The sequence below is a fragment of the Cylas formicarius genome, unplaced genomic scaffold (genome assembly GCF_029955315.1).
Source record: "Cylas formicarius isolate icCylForm1 unplaced genomic scaffold, icCylForm1.1 PGA_scaffold_10__41_contigs__length_53128322, whole genome shotgun sequence".
Taxonomy (NCBI): domain Eukaryota; kingdom Metazoa; phylum Arthropoda; class Insecta; order Coleoptera; family Brentidae; genus Cylas; species Cylas formicarius.
In genome coordinates, this window is record NW_026844214.1 from 26,031,210 (window position 1) to 26,047,954 (window position 16,745).

Consider the following 16,745-nt stretch of genomic DNA (forward strand, 5'->3'; position numbering starts at 1 on the left):
TTAAAGATAACTTTAACATATTACAATCAAAGTCTCTTCAAAAATTGGGTCGTCTTATTGAGTCTAGTTTGCAGTTTAATAAAATATCGCCTAAATAGGATTGTATTTGTAACTTAAAACATTATATTTGCATAAACACATTTTAAGTACTCAAACTTTGTGACAACCATGTACTCTCTTAAGTCGTTTATTGAAGAATAGTTTACTGGCCAGCTATAATAAATAGGGTAAAGCGACCCTTCAAAGACTTCAAAGCTTATGTATACGATGTTGCTATGTACTGCGCAATTAATTTAATTTAATTATTATAAAGGAAATTAAATCGGGTACCGATCATTGCATCGCGTCCCGTCCGTTTAAGAGTCCTTTTAGTTAAAATGCCGTGAAATTATTATAACAAAATTTCCTCACGATAAAAAATTATGGTAACTTTAGCCTTCTCAGAAAGTTTTACTATTGTGGGTATGACCTATACTGCATGCGCATTTTTTTTCGTTTTTGTTTTTTTTTTACTTTTTGTTCTCGTTCTTTTCCAGGTCGGTTATTTTGAAAAGCGTATTGAATCACAACTTCCAAATCTTCTGTAACGTAAATTGTTGTAACTGTTTTAAATAAAGGCATTATTTATTTATGTACCATAAGTAATTATTTAATTAATTTACCCAGAAACCAATAGACCAATTGATGGTACACATTCTCCGCTGCTACTGTGAAAAAGTTGGAACCAACCTAAAAAGACAGCTTCGAAAATAAAAAAAAAAACGGGCGCAAAGGATTTTAAACGTATATGACTATCGAATAATAAGTGACGGTGCGTTTAACAATAACTTGGCCTCGTTCCGCTTCCGGAGGCCAGCAACTTCATTTCCGATTTAATTAAAGAAACGAAAAAAGGCAAAACCGAACATATGTATCCCATCCAAGGTCGGATATTTTAGAACGCGCTGTGCGAACTCGTAACCCGTTTAAGGCGAGATTATAATATCTGCCTGTCCAAGCAAACCGAAGGATGGATGAGGCGTTTTTCTTTTCCGAAATAAAAGGCAACATTGGTTTATTGTTTATTGCAATTGTGCCTCACACGATAAAAATAGTCGGCATTATTCAATATCTAACAGCACCAAACTTCTTTACTATAAATGTATATTATTTTATTTTTCGATTTCTGAATAAATTCTATGGTATGTTCCTTAAGATATGCTTATACCTAATCCCAATAGCTCCTTAAATAGCTTTAATTACTTATATACATGGTACCCCAGTCAGGAAACCGGACAGTAATAAAAATTTGAAAAAAAAAGTGACAAGAGCAAATTATTTAGTAGTATGTGAAATGGCCATCAAACGGCGTAATTGTTATCTCAAATTGTAGAACGATTTTTTGTTTAATTTTGTTTGCTCTATTTCTCCATAGAAAGTGGTCAAACATAAATGTGCATACCTCCAAAAAGGCTTGATACATTTTAATAGTCTTTAGAAAAGGCTATGAATGGTTGCTTGCCTCCCTCCAGATGGAGCTTTCTGACAAAATCGCACAAAATATAATTTCCAGTGTAGTTTGTACTATAGGGTTGTCAATGACTTCTAATTATTTCGAATTTGCTAAATAACACGCTAGTTTATTCTTTAGGATGCCAAATAACATTTGAAAACAAAATAAAAAGCAGAGTAGATCTCTTAGATGTCTTACGTAGTAGCAACGGGGTGAAAAATCTAAGGGCTGCAAATCGGGTGATCTGGGCGACCAGAGTTTCTTAACACCTTTGACATAAAAAAAAACTTTGTCAAAATCAATGCTAACTGGAAAGATCTTTCGGTTTTGAAAAGCATTAAATTATGCATCGTATCATATACCTGGTGACCTGTTAGAAGTATCTGGCGATTAGATCAACGGATTTACCTTAAATTATACACGGTGATGTCAGAGGAGGTGATCTATGGCTCTAAAATATTTTCAAGAATGCAGTGCTGTCGTTTCTATATGAATGCAATAAATTCACCATTTTGTTCAGATTTCCATTTAAATATCTTACTTTTGTCGAAATAAAAAAAACAATATATTTCATTGAAGACCCTTGAAGATATCTTAATACTTCCATGCTTCACTCCTAGATTTCGAAAATGGAAAAGGGTATGCCAGGAGAGACGAATTTGGAAAAATTCGTCCTTCTGTTTACTTAAAGAACGAGCCTATTGAGATTTAGGAAATTATTCATTAATTATATAACAGATGGCGTTCCTGTATAGTGGACGTGCGTCACATCGATCTTCGAAATTTTTAGGTGGCCAAATATTCCTGTGTACATTTTATAGCAAAGTGGTCATATTGCTTTTTGAAAGGGCCGGTATAAGCGATAACTCTATTGACCCTTTTTTTAAAAACACTTCAAACCAAAATATTTCAAACAAGGAAAAAAAAGGACATTTTCCACGTAAACGCGAGTGAGGATTTTTTTAACAAAATTATAATACATTGACGTATAAAAAGCTTTTGAAATTGTGAAAAAGACATACTGCGACTCAACAAGTAAGAGCTAAATTAAAACAAATTTTCGTGTTTGTAACTTTTCACCTTAAAAATAACCCCGTGGAATATCAAGGGCTTATTAAATAACACCGCTATACTAATAAATATTTCTGTAGACACAATATTCGCAACAAATGATATTTAAATTTGAAATAACAAAAAAACAATAATTTTCAATAATATGTCTGTCAAATTATAATATAATATGTGTCAATACAATTACTAGCCAAGTCTCTGTAAAAAAATTGTATAAATTTGAAATTTAGAAATGTTCTATAAATAAGAGATGGCTACAGTTGGACATATACAGCAATTGAATAGCACTTCCGGTATTGAAATTATTCTGTATGTAAGCTATTATCTTGATTCGATTCTACAGGCCGTCGTCGGTTGTAATTGCTTCCTAACGTTTCGCTAGCATGAGTGGCGCGCTTCTTCAGAGGTCCTTCCATCTCCGATGTTAGACGTAGACTGACGATTTCTTCTGCGCAGGTTGTATTTATGCCGATTGGTGGTGCGCAGAGCTGGTTCCGCTTCGGTTAGTCGCGGGATATCGATCAGTACTTCTCGGGCGTTCTGATGGATAGTGGGCGTAGCTTGTTGCGCTTCGGGTGGTCTCGGGATATCGATCGATACTTCTCGGGCGTTCCTAAGGATCGGGTACCAGATTTGGTTGAGTCTAAGGGTCTCCTCCTTTCTGTTGAAATTGTGTGGGTGTTTTGTATCTCAATGACTTCCCTGACCAATCTGTTGTGATAGCCATGGACTGATGCTAGTAACTTACAGCTCTCAAAGTGTATCCTGTGTTTCGCGCTGCTCAATGAGTGTTCAGCTACTGCAGACTTCTCTGTCTGTCCTAGCCTGCAGCTTGCTTTATGCTCCTTAAGTCTCGTTCCCATTGATCTCTTGGTAGTTCCGATGTAGACCTTTCCGCATGAACATAGAATGCGGTAGACTCTTGCAGCTCAAAGTGTGTCTCTCTTGTCCTTCGCTGACCTGATAGTCTCCTGGATCCTCTTTGTAGGCTTGAAGATTGTTTTGATGCCAAGTGTTTAGCCAAGTAATATGTTGGTGATGCGGGTGTGCTAACTATTGGTCTTAACGGGACATCTACTTTGTGTATCTTAGGTAGTCCATAGAGCCTTCTTGATTTCTTCTGACAGTAATGATGACTTGATGAGCCGGTTGGTAAGACGTAGTCTAGCATGCTTATCCCCTAGCTACAAACCCCTTTTTCAGGGGTTTGTAGCTCCCGGGTCCAAGAGTTTCTCAATCTTCCTTTCGTAGCCCTCGGTCTTCGGAAGAACGGTTGCGTTTCCTTTATCTGCTGGAAGTATGATGATACCCTCATCCGTGTTCAGACTCCGCAGTGCCAGTCCTTCACTTCTCGTCAGGTTGGTCTTGGGTAGTTTTACCCTCCTGAAGATGTTGGCTGTCTCAATTCGTATCTCTTCGGCATCCTGGTCCGATTGATTCTTGATGGCTGCTTCCGTGCTGGAGATGATCTCTTCAATCGGAATGTGACGAGGAGTGATTGCGAAGTTCCCTCCTTTGGTTAGCACTGTTCTCTAGACCTCCGTGAGTACTCTATCCGTCATATTGACCACGAGTCGCTCACGGTCTAGGTTTGCTGTTTTGGGCGCTTGTTTTTTCCGAAACTTCTCGTATTTCCTGATCTGTTGCTCTTTTGTACGGTCCAGTTCGTTTCTCATGTTGGAATGTGAGATTGCATCCATTCTGATCCAATTCTGTTGTTCGATCTTGTTGCTCAGTGTCAAGCGCAGGTCAAGAAGATCCTTGTCCGTCTTCGCAAGGCTACGACGAGTGTGGTGAATTTGTTCCCGAAGAAAGGCTTTCTCAGTCCTAACGTAGATTCTGTTTGCCTTCGCTGATTGGAGAATTTGTTTCTGTCTAAGGAATGCTGGTATGATGTTGGGGTCCCGGCAGCGGCACAGAAACGCTAAAGCGGCGAATAAGTGCGCCTTTTGCTTCCTTATTTTCTCCAGTCGTTGATACTGCTTACATTTTTCCTCCCTGCAGAGGCGTTAAGGCTTTTGCGGCCCGTTGATAAGTTATTATCTTGATTCGGGTCTAAAGGCCGTCGTCGTCCAACCAATATATGTATATATATATATATATATATATATATATATATATATATATATATATATATATATATATATATATATATATATATATACATTTCATTATATAAAAATCTTTGAAATATTTTAATTAAAGCGGATAATATACTGAAAACACGAAGATCGTTAAACGATGATTTATTCGGAAGTGGTTTCCCAATTGACATTTCCCATTGATTAAGAAAATAGTTAATCTTCAGCGACAGTAAATGAGCATTCATGAGGAGATTTCATCCACACTCGTGGCGTTCGTTTTAATATTATTTGAAATGTTAAGGAGTTGAGAAAAGTGGCAGATTAAATGAAAACTTAATTCAATCAGAAAATATATCATTTGCATAAATAATCCTACTCTCGCTGTAGTTGGTAAAATCTAAATATATTTGCGATGACTGGTGATAATGGAGAACCAATAGTTGTTTCTGATATTTGTTCCTAAATGTGACCGCAATTTAATTGTGCATGCACCCTGTATAAAACGTCCTTCACATCTCGTCAAACTTCAAAGTTACAGCAAACATGGGTAAATTTGCACAAATAATAGTGTTGTCGAGTGATATTTTTTCAAATATCTCGCGCCTTGTATAAATGACGAAACCTGAAACTCTCACGACACGGTTTATGATTCTGTTCAAATAAAATTATCCCTCCTTTAACGGTTTTTCATTTATCGCCAATAATTTAGCCGCAAAAACGGAAATTTTTAGGATATTTTAGATTTTTTCCCATAAACGACACACCCTGTATATGATACAATCATTGTTCGAAGTAGAAGTTATAGTCCTAGCTTTTCCACGTGTCCTCGTTCAAGAATTTTTTGAAAATAGTAAATGGTTTTCGAGAAAATATTTTTTTTCTGAAACCGTGCAGTGCGCCGAATCGAAAAAATGCCTGAAATAAATGTTATTGCACTGGATCTTCTGCGTCTGCCGGTTAAAGAATTTTGCAAGTCGGATGACCGATTATGGAAGAAAACATATTTTTATGAAAGCTAAAATTACCAAAAAAAATATATATATATATATTTATAAAATACTTGGTAATATTTGATTGCGCCCAATTTCTACAATTTAAATGTGGACACAGACTTTTACTTCTCTGCTAAATTTGAAGTTGATATCTGCAAATTTAGGTCACTTAACACATTTCTCATTTAGCAAGGAATATCAGAAATACCCTGTACAATAGCTGAAAACCTAAAATACAAAAGTTTATGCTATTCATGCGGGCTATATCGCAATATAAAAGAAAGTGAGATCTGAATCATAGTCTTTCAGTTATAACCAGTTTTCAATAATAGGGGGACCCATTTTTAATTTTTTTTTATTTTGCGGCGCACTCTGTATATTTTTGAAAAATTGTCACGAATAAAAGCTTCTTCTGGTCCAAGAATTTTTTTGGTCTCGTAAAAGGTTTTTGAAAAATGATGTTTTTTGTAGACCCTTACACGCGCGATTTAGCGCCCCCATTTTCAATAGGTTCCGTCACGGGGCAAAGCATATATTTGCCAAATATGAAGTCGATTGCTGTAAATTTCGGACACTTATCGTGTTTCATAGCAAGGTCCAAAAAACAAATCGCGAAAAAAAGATGGATACTGGCGTCGGATCAGGATCATTTTTTACAAGCTTATGTGTCTCGTGGAGGGTTAAAAAGAGACAAATTTCAATTTTATAGATCCAACGGTTCGAAAGTTATTCAGGAAAAACCAATAGACGAGAACGGAGGACGGACAGACGAGAATTTTTTTTTTTTTTCGACGGTGATCATTTCTGTACCAACGGCGATCCCATAGGACCTACCGTTACCGAGATATAACATTTTTATGTGAGCGCAGATACTTTAGAAAATTCAATTTCATAGATTTTCGAAAGTGACAAGAACCAAGAACCTCGTTTGGATCTAATATAATCGTTTTTAATTTCGCTATGAAAGTTTTTAATATAGAAGCTAGACATTTTGCTATAGAATAAGTTGAAGAACCAATGGTAGTAATATATCGAAAGGAAAATCCTGGTTTGTGAATCTTAGTGAATGCGTAGAAACGAGGGAGTTTAAAGTCACGGATTCTAATAATGAAGAAGCCTTAATAACAGATTTAAGGATGCATTCCGTTACAAAATTCACTTCATCACAACCTTCTGAAGAAAATAAATCCCAAAGCAACCCTACACTTGGCAATGCCTTGCCATGCTTACATTGCAAAACATGACTGACATATCAAAAGTATCAAAGTATCAAAGTATCAAAAGTATAATATAATAAAGTTGTTTATTTATTTTAATTCAATGTGTTTCTTTCTGTGTTAATTGTTTGTGAACCACTGTTTCCATGTGTGTGAGTCGTTTTATATACATTTTATTTTGGATTGTTTCACAATTTTGATGATTGGAATATAATATAATGCTTCATAATGCTTCTCCAAGTTGACTCTAACTGTCTAGATACGATTTATCCTATATTATATGACTGATCTCTTTGTTAAATGTAATTTTTAGATTATTTTATTCTGAGGAAGGTCACATTTAGACCGAAATGTCAAATAAAAAAAGTAGTATTCTAATTTTTGCCAGTTCCATAACCAGACCTCAACAAGGTCCGCTCACCACCAATCGGCATAACTACAATCTGGGCAGGAGAAATCGTCAGTCCAACATCGGATGGTAATTTTAGCTTCCATAAAAATATGTTTTCTTCCATAATCGTTCATCCGACTTGCAAAATTCTTTAACCGGCAGACGCAGAAGATCCAGTGCAATAACATTTATTTCAGGCATTTTATCGATTCGGCGCACTGCACGGTTTCAGAAAAAACTTATTTTCTCGAAAACCATTTACTATTTTCAAAAAATTCTTGAACCAGGACACGTGGAAAATCTAGGACTATAACTTCTACTTCTACTAACTACAGGGTGTGTCGTTTATGGGAAAAAATCTAAAATATCCTAAAAATTTCCGTTTTTGCGGCTAAATTATTAGCGATAAATGAAAAACCGTTAAAGGTGGGATAATTTTATTTGAACAGAATCATAAACCGTGTCGTGAGAGTTTCAGGTTTCGTCATTTATACAAGGCGCGAGATATTTGAAAAAATATCACTCGACAACACTATTATTTGTGCAAATTTACCCATGTTTGCTGTAACTTTGAAGTTTGACGAGATGTGAAGGACGTTTTATACAAGGTGCATGCACAATTAAATTACGGTCACATTTAGGAACAAATATCAGAAACAACTATGGGTTCTCCATTATCACCAGTCATCGCAAATATATTTAGATTTTACCGACTACAGCGAGAGTAGGATTTTTTATGCAAATGATATATTTTCTGATTGAATTAAGTTTTCATTTAATCTGCCACTTTTCTCAATTCCTTAACATTTCAAATGATATTAAAACGAACGCAACGAGTGTGGATGAAATCTCCTCATGAATGCTTAAACTGTGGAGTTCATTTGTAGATAAATATATAATACACATCATTTAATGTCGCTGAAGATTAACTATTTTCTTAATCAATGGGAAATGTTAATTGGGAAACCACTTCCGAATAAATCATCATTTAACGATCTTCGTGTTTTCAGTATATTATCCGCTTTAATTAAAATATTTCAAAGATTTTTATATAATGAAATGTATATTTCGTAGATAATTTAATTATATCAAAAACTCAATGCGGGTTTAGAAAGACACCTGCTGCCCCGTATGAATGAGATAACGACATTTAGCGTACTTTTGATAAGATGAACGGTATCCTATTTTGTTAGATTTTTTATTTGATGGTTTTTGATAATCCGCCTTCCCTTCTTATAACTTGCTATTCAGAGAGCAGGTTTCAGTGTAATAATAATTTATCTGATCTGGTACATGTTACATCTGAAATTGCACAAGGTTTCATCTTAGGACCCTTAATTCTTTCTCGTTTATTCATCGGATATTTTTAAGTCACTGCAAACTCAAATTTATTTTTCTTTTAATAGGGAAGATTTCTTGAAAGCTATTAAATTCATTAATGACTTACAAATACTAAATGATATTTCTAAAAACACAACTTGAAACTTAATTCTGGGCAAGAATAAAGTGGATTTTATGAAAGGCAATATTGAAATTTCTATAGGCAATACTAAAATGATAAGAGTGTCATGTAATTGATGAATTTGAGATGAATATTTTTCTCTCCATTACGTCAATCGCTGGGGCTCTTTGATACACCTACGCTTGATATTGTGCAGAAATTTTCTTTTAATATCGGTTGCAATGATTCAAGTGATGCATCATCATTCCTTTCTAGTGAATCATTATCAAGGAAGCGACCTTGGAATGCCAGGTAACTCCAATGTCCTCCCAAGACCTGCAGACAAATTTTGCAATAAAAAATATATATGTTTTTTACTAGCAATTTATAGTCATATTTTTTTTCGACAATTGTTATTGTATAACGCTCTGTTTATTTTAAAAATATAGAAAAATAGAAATGCGTCACTACAATTAACTATAGTCTACGGTTTTTTTGCTACTAGTATGAGATTAACCACTTTGCAATAAACAGGATACAATAAACCGTGCAATTTACCATTTATCGCCGCAAATATTTCGGTATCTGGCATTGGTTTGTTTATGCGTTTGTAATAATATATGTTTTTGCCCGCCACACGCTTTTTTTCCGCATCAGTTTAAATGTCCATCCGATCCGATATTAGCGAATATAATATACTCTCAATTAATAGATAACAACAAACACAAAGAAATTTCCCAATTGTCACTAGTAAAAACTATCAAAAACAAAGCTTCTAAAAATAACATAATATTTACACGTGCAGATAAAGGGAAGACAGTCATAGCTATCAATCTCCGAGAATATATTTGAAAAACCAAGAATTTTCTTAAACCAGAACTTTTCCAATGTATCAAAAACGATCCCACCGAGTAATATAAAAGACAAGTCAAGGAAGTAATTACTTACTCCACACTATTTCGTGACAAACAATTGTGAATCCACAACCGCCGAAATTATATTCCTTAGTTAAATTACATAAACAAGATATGCCCATTAGACCAGTCGTGTCTTATGTAACAGCTCCAGCAGTTAAACTCTCTACAAAATTAGTAAATATTTTAAAGTTCCACACAGATTTTAAACCAAATTTGAATAAAAATAATTCTTTTGAATTAATTAACAAAATTAAAGATATCAAAATCCCTTATAACGCAACACTATTGCCTTTTGATGTACAAAACTTATTTCCCAGTATTCCACCTATGGGTGTGATAGATTTAGTAGATTTCACCCTAACTCGGAAACAGGTTAGCCCATTGGTGAAGCAAGATTTATTAAATTGCTTAATAATATCTTTAGACCAAAATTATTTTGAATTTAATGGACAGATTTATATCTCTAAAGAAGGTTTGCTTATGGGAAACCCCCTTAGTCCTTAGCTGAGATTTTTATGGATAATTTGGAAAATATCATCCTAGAACATCCTTTAAGTAAACGTTTTTTATGGTGGTATAGATACGTCGATGATGTCTTTGCTTGCTTTGTTGGAACGGACAGACAATTGAATTCTTTTTTAAATTACATTAACTCATTACATAATCGTATAAAATTCACTATCGAGATTGAACAGGATAATTCTATTAATTTTTTAGAATTAACTATTACGAAAGCGCAAAACAAATTAGATTTTTCAATATATCATAAACCTTCACACGGACACAGTCATACATAACAGCTCAAATCACCCTTATACACACAAAATGGCTGCATTTAACGTTTTTATACACAGACTTCTTAATACGCCACTCTCAACAGAAAATTACAACAAAGAACTTAATATAATTAAATAAATTGCACTGAACAACGGCTACAATCCGTCCATTATAGATAAAATTATAAATAAAAAACAAATACAGACAACAGTAAACTCTATTTATCCGAAACCTAATATAGAACATGAACAATTTGAAACAATTAGATACATAGGCGAACCTAGTGAAAAAGTTTCAAAACATTTGTCAAAATGTGGTTTAAAAATAGCTTTCAGAACTAACAACACACAATAGGAAAATATTTAAAAAACAACAAAACGAAATGTCCAAAATCCCAGGTGTCTACAGGTTGAAATGCCGATCTTGTCCTAAAATTTATATTGAACAAACGGTTACATCCTTCAAGAAACGCATTAACGAACATAAAAGAGAGTTTAAAAACAATAGATTATGATTATGCTACACATTTAAACACAGAAAAACACATTGTTATTTTTCATACAGCCGCAAAAAGTAGAAAATTAAATTTATTGGAAGCCATGGGGATTAACAAAATGAGACATTCAAATGTATTGTTTAACGATCAAATAGATTTAAATACCTCTCCTTTATTGAACTTAAATTCTCACAACATTAATTAAGGTTTTATGGTCATTTTTCGGCATATATAGTAGCAGGTAGTTTATAAATATTACATTTGATAACAACACCGTGTTGTCGAAACAATTGTCATGTCAAAATATATAATTTTGTTAAAATCTGAACTTTTACTTATTATTTATTTTGATAAATGGATTTTCATCAAGTAAAAGCCACCTCAGTTCAATTGCAGATTTTGATTTTAATTGAAAAGCTTGTCCCATTTTTAAAAATTTATCAAAGATTGTGAAGTATTTTTGTTCGTCAAATTTAAAAATGTCTCTAAGCAAAATTTGAAAATGTTTATTAGGTGTCTCGGTATCTTGCTATTTTCATCGTTGGCCGGCAATACTTTCTACGTAAATTGTTTCATTAATATCTAGATGGTTGCATTTTCTTTCGTGTTGGAATTTTATAATCATAAATTGTTGGTCTTTTTCTTTAACTGTGTTTACCATTTACTACACTTAATTCATTTTAATCCTTTTACATAAAAGAATGTTCTGTAGATATTTGAAAAATCTAAATAGTGAGAGTCGTCTTGGAAGTAAAGGTGAAATGTACGATCTCTAGATGTATAGTCTCTTAAAAATTAAAATGTTAAGTATTTTGGGTTTTTAATTTCTAAAATTTTTAATTTTCCAAAGTCATTTTTAGTTATATCAAATTTTTTATGAATGTTAGGAAAAATTATTATTTGGTATGGTTTATTTTAATAATTTCATCTAATATGGGTATATAATTATTTACTGCATCAGAATTACTATCGGAATGTAGTATTATTTGGCTATCAGGAGGGTTAGTATTGGTTAGTTAGAGATCATTATTTGGGATATTTTCGCTAGTAAAATGCGCGAAGCATACGCCACTGATTTATCATAAGGCAACACTGCTCCTCTAGCAACATTACTTGCGTCGGTAGTTAATATAAAGGTTTTTCAAAAACCAGATATTGTAGTTATTAGTAATTCCTTGCACGTTTGAAAAGACTGTAGGAAATGAATGTAAGTATAACTTTAGCGTTTTTCTTTAAACATGCTGTTAGGGGTTTAGTAACATTTGCATTAACAAATGGCATTCTTTTAAATTCGTTATGCCCACCTTGAGTAGAAAAAGCAGTTTTGGGAATGTCTTTCATATCAACCTCTATTCGGTGGTACCCTGATGCAAGGTCTATTGTTGAGAAATATTTTGATTTTCCTAATTTATCTAGGATATCGGTTATATTTGGTAACGGGTATCGATCGTCTCCCGTTTTCTCATTTAACTTTCTAAAATCAATTACTAATCTTCACTTACGTTTTCTTGATGAGTCAATCTCTTTGGGAATAACCCATATTGGACTGGACCAGGGAAATGTTGAATTTTGAATGCTACCTTGCTCTAACATTTTAGTAATTTGAGATTTTACTTCCTGTTTGTAAATTTCAGGGAATCTATAACTTTTTGTAAATATTGGTGTTTCGTCAGTAGTATTTATTTTATGACAAATTTGGTTTGTAAAGTTTAAGGGAATATCTTCGCTATAGAATATATCACGGAATTTAAAACCAAGATTTCTGTATTCTTTTCTTCTTTATTGCAATGTTCCAGTAGTCTTTACTGACAGAAATGTAATTGTAATAATTTAAGAAATATTAATTTTATACTGTCGCTCGAAAAAAGGTTGGGTGCCAAAGGCTTTGCTACATTCAGCAGAAAAGATTAAGACTGCTCATTAGGACATGACCATAAAATATATCCTATCCAAAACAACAGAATATATTCATATATTCTGTGTTTCAATTTCCTTTCTACTGCCCTGACCGGTCGTGTAGTAAATAGACTTTAATTATAGAGTTGAACTTTTGGAATTACATGCAAATTTATTAAATATTATGCGCCAATGGATTACTTAAATCCAAACCTATTTGTAATACAGATTTTAGAAGGCAAACGTTGATATCGCCGAATAAGTTTATGGCTTAGTGCATAACTTGTCAATTTTTTATTCAATTACCGATGTAAGCACTTTTCCACTTTTGCAAATTTATAACGTTAGCGCTCTGAAATTAAAGGTAATTGGCAATGTGTTCGGCCATTAAAGCTGGATAGTAGCATGGTGACCTACGCCGGACATTACGAAGGAATGTTAGGAAGGAGCACTTTTTTTCGTACAGTTAATAATTAAAAATTTTGCCATTTGGTAAGAACTTCCGAACACACGCTATATTTCATAACTGAAAATGGAGAAAAATGATTTTAAAGATTTTAAAAACTAGTCGACGGCATAATCTAGTATCATTTCCCTTGTCATTTGAAAATAAGGTTCATTTCATTTGTCGCTTTTCACAGTCTATCGAACACAAGGATTTTGATGAGTTACAAATATGAACGTTAAGTTTTCGTTGGTAAGCGATAAATCGGCCCCGCTTGTTAAGTGTCTCCTCGTAGCAGTCGCGGCGGCCTTGCCTTCATATTCGTTTGTTTCTCTTCCGGAAGACTTTTAGGAAGGAAGCCGGCATTGAGAAATGTAGGTTACTGTCACTTAAAAGGACGGTACTTTTATTTATCCAAATCGAAAAAGAATTCGCTATGCGTATTTGAAACGAAGGTCCAATTGCGGTCGCAGTAAACACATCTTCGGGTTGCGTGCGTTTTTTGCTTGACAATTTTTTAACTCCGAAACACTCGAAAAAAATCCCTATTGAGGTTTGATCATTAAAATATGACTACGTCGGATATTGACAAAGGAATAAATCTTCTCAATAGGATTTTCAAGTCTTCGTATGTTGGTATGCTTATTCATTATTTCCATATTTTAAATTTTAAATAAGCGAAAATTGCAAAGGCAAAGGGAAAATAGATATTAAAGCGGCTGTTTACCGTCTGTATGGATGTATTTTCTTTCTAGAAGCATATCGTCTCATTGAATCATCAGGGGCGCCTTTTAAAGTGTTTTGAAATTATAAGGATTAAATGTTACATTAACATTACAATACTTATAAAGTCACATTAATACTAAGAGAAAATACTTGATACAAATGCTCTATGGGGTTGAATATACAATGACATGGAGGAAGACGTGAAGCAGTATCACAGCAGCCAGCAGACTATTACATATACAGTGAACGACTAAAATATTTTAACGTGGATGGATGGATTTCAAGAAAAATGCTCGCACACGTCCACCATAAATTTATAATTATTATTATTGTGGAATTCTGTATCAAATTATCTCTTACTTTTTATTTCTAAAAGAATAAAAAACATAAATTTTGAGTAAGTAGCAAGTAACAGTAAAGTTCTTCAAGTATTGTCACGGTTACATTTCTGTCAGTAAAGACAGTGAACATGGCGCATCTAAATGAAACCCAGAGAATTGAATTTTTAATTTTTATTATATATGGAGACAAAACGAAAACTCAAGATGTTTATAATTTTTTTTAACGCCAACTATATAGAAATATAGAAGGTTCGTAGATCTTGAATAATACACCACTTTACTGTATTTGGGCAATATATTAATAATAAAACTGTTAAATATTTTACATGACACGTTTACGTTTACATCCGTTGTCACAGTTTCGACATATATTCAACTATTTTTTTTGCCAACTAGGTTAAACAAGCTAAACAAAACTAAACGTTATTACAGAATTGTACCTAATAATACAGATTCCTGCAATAAGAAAGACCCATTACAAGATCCACATTGAGTAACATTAAGAAAAATTGTATGGCAACAGTACATGTAAAAGATCGTCTATGGCTAGGTTGTATATACATTTCAGTCCGGTAAGTTATGAAAATGCTGGTTTTGACTATAATCTGCTCGAAGTCAAGAGGGAAAACGAATTATTTGTCCAGAAAGAGCGGTTTTAAGTTCATATCTGCATTTTTAAAGTAGGTTTCGGTGCAATAAGACGCGAAAAAGCAGATTGCGACTGGGAACTTATCGAAATCGGCAACTATTTGATCCAGAAAAAGAAGTCAAAAAGCAGATTCTGACTGGAAGTAGGTTTTTCCTCTTCATTCCAAACAGATTGCAGTCAAAATTATCATTTTCTGTTCCAACCAGTTTCCTTCGGTATCTTCGGCACTTATTGTAACGGACAAATAAACCAGTAGATACCGACATAAAACCGCCCTTTCTAGGTAAAATAGTTGTCGATTTCGATTAGATTTCTGTCAGAATCTGCTTTTTCGCCTCTTATTGTCTCGAAATCTGGCTTAAAAATGCAGATACGAACTTAAAACATCTCTTTCTGGGAAAAAATAATTGGCTTTCCATCTTGATTTCGAGCACATTATGGTCAAAGCTAGCATTTTCATAACTTACCGGACTGAAATCTACATAAAAGCTGCAGATAACTACTTAAAAACCCACTTTGTTGGATTGATAGTGGGTTTTTCTTCTTCAAAACCGCATCAAAACTGCAGATATCAGCTCAAACTATCACTTTTTGTTTAAAACAGTTACCATTTCATTTCAATATTATTGAAATACTAGTCAACATGCCGATCTTCGGCCTTTATTGTAACGAAAACATTAATAAACCAGTAGCAATCGACGTAAAACCGTCCTTTCTGGGTCAAATAGTTTCCGATTTCGATTAAATTGAATTCAAAATCTGCTTTCTGGGACAAATAATTGGTCTTCCCGCTCAATTTCGAGCAGAATATTGTCCAAGTCAGCATTTTCATAACTTACCGGACTGAAATCTACATTAAAGCTGCAGATAACTACTTAAAAACTGGTTTGTTGATGTGTTCACTAAGGTAAAGATACAAAATGTCGATTTTGATTGCTATTTTATCCGTATTGATATAGAAAGGTAACTGTCCGATCTCAAAACTCGAACTCTAAATTTGCCGCAACGGTGCGACTGTATGCGCATGCGCGGTAGTTGTGCGTATCACGCCACCCGTGGCGAGAAAAACAATATGCGTTTGAGTATGTAGCCGTAAGGAGCATGAGTATGTATTCGTAAGGCATATGTACGAGTGTCTGTAACAACAATAAATGTTCAGTTCACTTTTGAAGTATTCAATCAATCAATGGTCCTTCACCAGCGCAACTAGGTGGTTAATGGCGAGTGCGTAAATTAGTACGTGCACCATAAGACCCCACATTTTTGGTCCTTCGAGCCGTATGCAGCACAATTTTGGTTCTTCGAGCCGTATACAGCACATTTTCAATTTTGGAGAATTCAAAGCAACACAAGCTACCAGCAACAGCAAGCAATTCAGGATTTTGCCCCGACAGAGGCTTACAAAAACGAAAGAGAATTTATTCCACGCATTTCCCAATCGAATTTTTCCATTCCATGCACAGATTCTATTTGGCAAAACATTGTCATTTAGTTTTTAAACATTCATTTGTACAAGCGATTCATAACGCGTTGAAACAGAAAACCTATTCATTGAGTTTACGCTCAAATTCAAATTGTTACGAGGAGTGACGGGCGGCGGCGGCGTAGTTCAAAGACGCGGTTAGCATCAGACGAAATTTTTACGGGCTTATTATCACTAACTTCATTTTTTTTGTCGTTTTGATCAATTGGATTCTTATTATTCATCATGGCCGATGAGGATAATATGAAACGGTTGAAGGCAAAGCGAAAACAATTGAAAGGTAACTTAACGCGTTTCGATAATTTCATAAACGAGAGTGCAAACCAA

General features: G+C 34.1%; 1 protein-coding gene across 1 annotated transcript; it reads right to left on the reverse strand.

Annotated features, from left to right (window-relative positions):
* Positions 1–3,762: 3,762 nt before the first annotated feature.
* On the reverse strand, positions 3,763–16,256 carry LOC132695977 (uncharacterized). Its single transcript, XM_060660526.1, has 4 exons — positions 16,134–16,256; positions 15,926–16,071; positions 4,146–4,561; positions 3,763–4,076 (listed from the first exon to the last, which is right to left on the reverse strand). Exons 1-4 carry the CDS (start codon positions 16,254–16,256, stop codon positions 3,763–3,765), a joined length of 999 nt encoding a protein of 332 aa, XP_060516509.1.
* Between the last annotated feature and the right edge of the window lie 489 nt (positions 16,257–16,745).